The following is an 8,128-nucleotide window of genomic DNA, read 5'->3' as shown; positions in this document are numbered from 1 at the left end:
TTAGTGTTCACATAACCACAGTCTGTTCTAAGATTAAATGTCATTAATAAACTTCTTCATTCTGGATGACCCAGGGTTAGGGCTAAATCAGCCACAAATAGATATCAAAGCAATGACTGGATTCTGCCCCCCCCCCCCTTTCTTTACAGGGTTTGCATTATTTGCGTTGCTGCTGTTTCTCCAGACATGACATTGCTCACTAACGGTCTGGAACATCTCTCCTCTGGCTCTTTCATCGAATGGGGTGGACTCTGGGCGGCTGGAAGGCAGCGCTTTATGGCCTCTTGCTGTGCATCACAAGTGCACGCTGGAAGGAGCAAGTGTGCAGGATCCTTTTCTGGCAGAAGGAAAATATAGTGGGCCTCAGACCCCCCGAGACTGAGGCCCACGGTCCTGCTGGGAGGAGGGTGTGTGTGTCTGTGTCTGCAAAGCCAACTTCTCTATTCTGTTTCAGAGGCTTTCTAGGCAAGCGTCCAAGACATGGACTCCAGGCCATTGCCCCAAAGGCAGGGCAGCCCAAAAAGCCTTTTTATGTTTGAAAACCGGCTGATTTAAAACAATTCTAGAGAGCATGAGAAGGTGCCAAAGAGGACCCCCAAAGCCACCAGGCTGGTACACCTCTCTGAGCCATCGGCCATCGCTTGGGAGATGAACTAGCCTCACGTGGACTATTACTTCCAAGCATCCTTACCCCTTGCCTTCTCTTTACACCTATATTTAGAAAAAAAAAATCTTCTGGATAATCACACGCTCACCAGTCCTACTGGGGTGGGGCAAAGGACCCTGATAAAATACCAGGATGCTCACAGGATTAATGAGCTGCTGAGAATCCCTTTCTGGCCTGCAGTTTCTCCTTCCCTCCTCCCTGGAGTGCAAATCGTATGATGGGATGCCATGGGGGTTTTAAATCCCCGTTCCTGTTCCCAAGCACCTTCATGGTCAAGCATTCACACCACCATTCAACATCTGGGCAGAGCTTCAGAGAACAGAAAAGGAGTTTCTTCCTATGGGACCCTCCCTCGAAAATACTTAAATGTAAGGGTCTTCTGAAGGTGCCACCTTGCTTCAATCTCCACTATTTTAAGGGCTCTGGCATTCTAGCATCCTGGGAGGGAATCAGAGCTCATCCCTGGATTCCTCCCATGCAACTCCACACCCTTTTAGCTATGCAGGCAACATTCCTCATGCCTCCAAAGCACACAGATCAATCATCACAGCTTGAGGGTGGCCTTGCTGAACACAGTGATCGATTCTGGCCCTGGGGGCATAAATTACCTGCTCTTTCATCATTGGAAGAGTGTCACGGAAAAGAACATTTTATCCACTACATTCCCTTACCCAGCGATCCCCCTCATCCAGTTCTTCACTGGAACTCACTCAAATCGCTCATCTTCTCTGAAAACTTTGCTTTGTCACCTGTCACCTTTATAGAAAGAAAACATTTTCTTAGTTTGCCAGCAGCCAGGGAGGCTGGGGTGGTGAAAGAGAATGTTCATGTAACAACTTTGCTGCCCTCAGAGGGGCCAGGGGGGAAGAGGTTGGGGTGAGTCCTTTGAGAAGCCCAGGAAATTGGAAGGAAGGACGCAGACTGATTTTGGAGCAGAGCTATTTAAGTCTCCATGTCAAATTCCAACTCCAGTTAATCCAACAAGAAATACCCCTTTCCAACCTAACCTTGGGACTTAGATTTGTACGAAAACACCATGGGCATGGATCCTGAAGATGCATGCAATTTGATGCAGCCATAGTTGCTTATGGGAGAGACAGCCTGCTGTGTTCTGTTTTTTCCCCTCTTCCCTCAGCTGCTGTGTTTGCCATTTTACAGGTCCTCCACCCGCCTTCATGACTGAGGCCATGCCACGAATTTGGCTGCAGCTGCAATACATCCGACCACACACCTAAACTCGATTTTAAATATAATAAATACAGCGAAGAAAACAGTAAGTCTCCAGTAAAGAGTCTAAAGAAAAGCCAGCCAACACTCCGGGGTTTCCATCAAATGCCACATGGTCTCTGGATGAGTCTCTCGAGGAGGTTGTAGTTGAGTTCGTATTCGTAAGTTCCCGTCTCACATGGAGCTCCCTCTAGATGGAAACTTCATACTCTCTGGTTTCCTGCGAGAGAGAGAAGCACAGACCTGGTGACCTCTCGTGTGGCAGAGAGGTCCTGGCATGGTTCTGGATCTCCACTCCTCCCTGTACCCGACACTGGACAGAGGACTTTGCAGAGCTCTGGGCTCTGGCCTTGACCTGCTTTTGCCGGTGGGTTATGGTAAAGTGGGGCTTGAAGAGTGCATGTGTGTTTCTGCCTGTGTCTGCCCTTCTGCCATCAACAGAAGCGGAGCATGCCTTGATGGCCTCTAGCACCATCGAGATGTTGAGGAGAAGATGAGAGTTCTGGACAGCAGAGCTGGGTCATCGGCCAACAAGCCAGTCCCAGATGTGTACGTAAGGGCTATTGAGCCAGGACTACTGCCCAGCTGAAACTAGCCAAAAACATTGTCCCATGGATCGATGAACAAATTAACGCTTTTTGGTTTGACCAACTGACTTTAGGGGCTGTTTGTTACTCAGAATTATCATAGTTCTAGGTGACTGATACATAAAAGTCTAATACACATAATGATACACATAAGTCTTAATAAGGTCTACTTTCTAAAGTACTATTTTTCGCCCACTTGACCTTCTTTGAGGATTCAGAAACAAGCTACATATGACATAAGACATATGACTTTGTCTTACCAGTGGCAAAGCTAAAATGACCACAACATGTAGGCAGCAACCAGCTCCATTTCTCCAATATTCATTGAGTGTGTGTGACACACTCCAGGCTCCCAGGGCAGACAAGGGAGATACAGGAAGTTAGAGACTTGGACCTGGAAGGGGTTGCTGTCATATGCTTTACTGGAAGTCTGTGTTTCCCACTGGGTCAACACAGATAAGCAATTCTGTCTGTTTCACGGTAGATGAGACTGTGGTGGGAAGACTCCAAGGTGGTCCTCATGATCCCCACCCTCCTGGTTTTCACATTCTTGTATGATCCCTTCCCCTTAACTGTGGACAGAACCTAGGATTTGCTTCTAAGCAACAGAATACAGAAAAGGTGTCAGGATGTCACGCCCATATTTTATATTATATAGGACTGTGGCTTCCTCTTACAAGGGGACCCTCTCTCTCTCTGATTTTGAAAAACCAAGCTGCTATGTTGTGAGTCGTTCTACGAGAGGGACACATGGAAAAGAACTGAGGTTGACAGCCTACAAGAAACTGAGCCCCTCGGTCCAACAACCTGCAAGGAACTGGATGCCATCAGCATCCGTGTGAACTTGGATGTGCTCCTTCCACAGTCAAGCCTCAGATGAGAATGTAGCCTCGACTGACACCTTAACTGCAGCCTGTGAGTCCTGGAGGAGAGGACCTGCATAAGCTGTTCCTGGACTCCTTACCTACACAATCTATGGAGTAATAAATGGGTGCCTTTTCAGGTTCCTAAATTTGCAATAATACTGTCACACATCGATCAATAACCAGTGCAGGAGCTCAGAGTAAGTGGGAGTGCAAGAAGGTTAGCAGGGACAAGGAACAAGTCAAGTTTATGCCCCCCCAAATATTGGGAGACAGTTGTACACCATCACACAGTGAATCTGAAGGGCTCTGATGCTGCAAATCCCGAGTAGTCTTCTGGGGTCTTGGTGGGGGTCAGCCACTGGTCATGCCTTTCTGTCAGTGGCATCGTGAGCAAGAGGAAATGAAGCCTCTTGTTTTGATGTCCATGAGTTCAGAGTAAAGAGGGAGATCCCAGGGAGAGAAGGGAGACCGACTCACCCCCGTCTCGTAGATGGGGTTGTCGAACTCGGTCTCCACGGTGATCTGGCTGTAGGGGTGGGAATACATCAGAGGCAGGCGGAGGTTGGAGTAGTAGCGGCACCTGGAGAGAGGCCGTCAAGGGGAGAGAAGTGACTTTTCCTGGACAAGGAGACCTCAGCTCGCTGGTTGTTGAGGGGGTTGAGAGCCCCCATTCCCACCCAGAGCCCCACCGAACCTGGTGATGTAAATGTAGGCTCCTCCCAGTAGTAAGGAGATGATGAGGACGGGGATGAAGATAGCCAGAGCCATGTTTCCTCCTTCCAGAGATGTCTCTGCTGCCGCTTCTGCTACTGAACACACAACTGGTAAGGGTACCCGGCGCCCAGCACGGGGGCCCCACCCTCCCAGCCCTGCACCCACTCCAGGAGCTAACGCTGGAATGGGTGAAAGACTTCCTCCCTGGAGAGCTGTCTCCAGAAGGGAGAAGAGGCGGAGACTGGAGGAAACGGGGCTGGTCCTTTGCAACAGAGCCCAGACTCAACCCTGGATGGGGTGGTCATAGACACCACCGAGAATTACATGCTTTTAACTTCAGTTGGTAAAGAATCCGCCTGGAAAACAGGAGACCCCTGTTCGATTCCTGGGTCAGGAAGATTCCCTGGAGAAGGGATAGGCTACCCACTCCAGTATTCTTGGGCTTCCCTTGTGGCTCAGCTGGTAAAGAATCTGCCTGCAATGTGGGAGACCTGGTTTTGGTCCCTGGGCTGGGAAGATCCCCTGGAGAAGGGAAAGGGTATCCACTCCAGTATTCTGGCCTGGAGAAGTCCATGGACTATACAGTCCATGGGGTTGCAGAGTCAGACACGGCTCAGCGACTTTCACTTTCAACTCGTTTCTTCCGGGGAGGGGCGCGGTGATTAAAAGTTACAATCTGGTTAAAACCCAATCCAAGGGAAGACTTGCAGAAAACTCGCAATGTGCTACCTGGAAAGGCAGATTTTCTCGACTTCAATGGAGAAGACAGGGTTATGTCTAGAATGACGGGTCCCCTCAAGACCTGCTTAATCAGACTCACCAGCAGAGGGTGCTGGGCAGCCAGGTCAGTGCTCGGTACCCACACTCCTCATGACACCCCAACTGTGCCAGCTCGGGTTTGATTATCAGAGGCCGCGGCTGCATGCTCCCAAGTAACCCTCTCGGCCTCACCTGGAGCCCCCCACTACCTCCCAGTAGTCTGCAGAAATCACAAGAACTGTCAGAACTGACAGAGGACGAGATGGCTGGATGGCATCATCGACTCCACGGACAGGAGTTTGAGCAAACTCTGGGAGATACTGAAGGAAGGGGACCCTGGCGTGCTGCAGTCCATGGGGTCGCAAAGAGTTGGACACGACTGAGCGACTGAACAACGACAAAATCATAATTCAGTGTGGAGGTGAAGGGGGTATGGGGGTGTTTTCCCAGCAAAGCCCCGCATCCCTTTTGGACACTTGACCTCCGTTTTCCTCTGCCATTCTCTGTGGCCACGTCTAACAGAGCTCGCCTGCATGCCAATCTATAATCCATTAACTGCCACTGTTTGGGCCTGAAAAATCAATTTTAATACCTATGATAAATGCGTGAGCACAGAACATCGCAATGGCATCATGCCCTCCAAACATCATGCCCCCAGGCGTTTAGAGACGTTCTCTCGGTTCACCGGTTGGTGGAAAACAGCAAAGAAAGGGCCTGAGTTGAGACTAACGGCATAAATGCCCTCTTTTTCCAGAGGACTGGCTAATACAGGCTCTGTTCCTGTACACACTTGAGCCCCAGTTCCATCTGCTTGGATTAAAAATGTCATCTGTTGCAAGAGAATGCCACTCATGCCATGTAATTCCTACCGCCCCAGATTCTAAGTGAACTGCGTATAGTCAGAAAGACAAGCGGCTCCCAAAATAATTTATAAGTCATCCAGTTGGTTAAACTGAAAAAGATAGGTAATTTGTTTCAGCCGTGCTGGGTCCTCGCTGCTGCACAGGCTTTCTCTGGCTGCGGCGTGTGGGTTTCTCCTTGCTGTGGCTTCTCCTGTCGTGGAGCACGGGTTCTAGGGAGCACCGTCTTCAGTAGCCCTGGTGCACAGGCTTGGTTGCTCCGGGGCACGTGGGATCTTCCTGGATCAGGAATTGAACCTGTGTCTCCTGCACTGGCAGGCGGATTCTTTACCACGGAGCCTCCAGGGAAGCCCTAGCACTTTTTATTTTTATGTTTTAACAAAATATTATTATTAGTTTTCCTGACTTGAGTGGTTTTGGACCAAACCAGATAAAGGTTATACAGAACAGAACATTTTACATATGAGAGGGGTTGAAAAGGGAAAAGAAGACAAAGTCCTGTATCACTTTTAACATCTGTTCCCCATTAATAAGCCTCGCTTGGTAATTTCTAACCAAAGAAGAGAAAACAGGGACTTCCCCGGCAGCCCCTTGGTTAAGAATCTGCCCGGCAGTGCAGGGGCCGCAGGGGCCAGGGTTCGATCTTGGGTTTGGGAAGATCCCACCTGCCGTGGGGCAACAAAGCCCGTGCGCCACAACTGTAAAACCGAGCCTGCGCTCCCTAGAGCCTGCCCCCCGCAGCAAGGGAAGCCACCGCGGCGAGCCGCCTGTGCGCCGCGACCGGAGAGCAGCCTCCGCGAACGGCAGCTAGAGAAAGCCCGCGTGCAGCAGCGAAGGCTCAGCACAGCCACAATCAGAAACACACACACGCGTGCACACACACACACACACAAGGGGCGGGGGTGAGGAGGGTGGGGGGCCCAGGGTTAGCTATATTTGGGGGAAGAAAAAGATGGAGGGAAAACCAGGTCACAGAGCATCCCCCAGGGAAGAGGTTTCCCTCCTGAAACCAGGAGCCTGCTCAGCATGAAAGGTGAGGCTTTCCTGGATTTAGTTCCTCAAATAGCACCACATGGTTGAAAAGTTTGACAAGAGGAGCATGTCTTTCTCAGGCATGTGGACCCCCAGATGTTTTCTGCTCGGCATCATGAACAGAACTGGTGTCTGATCTCTTTCGGGTCATGGTTAGGACCATAAGCTGCAAACGCAATTTTTTTTTCTTTACAATATCATTTGTTTTCAAATTAGCTTCAGCAATGTGAAGGCAGAATTTTTGCTTAATTTTTTTTTTTAAGCACCTGGATAAGGATTTCCAAGGGCCTTCCCTTGCTTTCTGCTATTAGCTTGGTTAATGAGGTGTTTTTCTTCGTGGGACTCACCTTCTAAGGCGTGTTCAAAGCTGTCTTGATTAACTGAAAGAGAAAATTTAGAGCGCTGGTTGGTGTCAAGTGAATTCACTCTGCTCGTATGAAACGAAGGTGCCCCCCGCCCCACGATTAAGTGCATAAGTCCATGCCCTGCCTTGCTGAAGTTACTGCTGTATTTGTTTGTTTGAAATCTTGGGCTACTGGAATTCGTGGGAATGCCTGGCCTCATTCCCTCCCTATGTTCCTTAGAGAAGATGAGACATATGAAAGGAACAGGGCAGAAATCACTGAATACTCACCACGTGTCAGATTCTGGGCGTCAAGGCCTTTATGTAGATTTGCGCTTAACATGACAATCCCATTAGGTGCTTACTATTATCATCTCCATTTAACAGATGAGCACACAGAGGCTCAGAGAAGGGAAGTGATTTCTCTGACACTACACAGCTTCTAAGCGATGGAGGCAAGGTTTGATCCTGCTTGGCTTCCTGCGGCCTCTGCCCTTAACTACACAGTTTTGATCTCTTCAGTTTTTGAGTCTGACAAAGGCTGACGGATGGTGAGGGGTGAGACAGAAATCTCCAGTCCTCAGCCCGGCCAGAGGGGAACCTGTTCTCCTGCTTGAAAATATGCATTTATGTGAGCCTTTCTAATTTCACTGTTCTTTTGTATTGATTTGGAATATAGGATTTATATTCCGTATTTTCATTCATCCACTGCCTCAGACTGGAACTCTCTGGACTTTGTTTATTCACTGTTCAACTTCTCTGGAGGTTGAGGATGCTGGAGGCTGGCATCTTCACACTTTGGCATCTAAGTCATCATGATAACTGAGCACAAAAACATACCCACACAGGGACTTCCCTGGTGGTCCAGTGGTTAAAACTTCACCTTCCAATGTAGGGGTTGCAGGTTCGATCCCTGGCTGGCGAGCTAAGATCCTGCGTGCCCCGTGCCCCAAAAGTGAAATCTTATAACTGAAACAAGATTGTACAAATTCAATAAAGACTTTAAAAATGGTCCACATCAAAAAACTCTTTAAAAAATATACCCACACAGGTGGGGTTCAAGGATGAAAACC

General features: G+C 49.1%; 1 protein-coding gene across 1 annotated transcript in view; it reads right to left on the bottom strand.

Annotated features, from left to right (window-relative positions):
• Positions 1-2,084: 2,084 nt before the first annotated feature.
• The window catches only part of SEZ6L (seizure related 6 homolog like), a 67,201-nt gene continuing 61,157 nt past the window's right edge, over positions 2,085-8,128 (bottom strand). Inside the window, exons 14-17 of the mRNA XM_069557023.1 lie at positions 7,060-7,092; positions 4,042-4,156; positions 3,825-3,927; positions 2,085-2,114 (exon numbers count right to left, since the gene is read on the bottom strand). Of these exons, the coding sequence (XP_069413124.1) occupies positions 2,085-2,114; positions 3,825-3,927; positions 4,042-4,156; positions 7,060-7,092 (281 nt within the window). The remainder of the gene's footprint in view (positions 2,115-3,824; positions 3,928-4,041; positions 4,157-7,059; positions 7,093-8,128) is intronic.

The sequence above is a fragment of the Ovis canadensis genome, chromosome 17 (genome assembly GCF_042477335.2).
Source record: "Ovis canadensis isolate MfBH-ARS-UI-01 breed Bighorn chromosome 17, ARS-UI_OviCan_v2, whole genome shotgun sequence".
Lineage (NCBI taxonomy): Eukaryota > Metazoa > Chordata > Mammalia > Artiodactyla > Bovidae > Ovis > Ovis canadensis.
The sequence above is the reverse complement of the archived record's forward strand: the minus strand, read 5'-3'. Positions and strand labels throughout refer to the sequence as shown.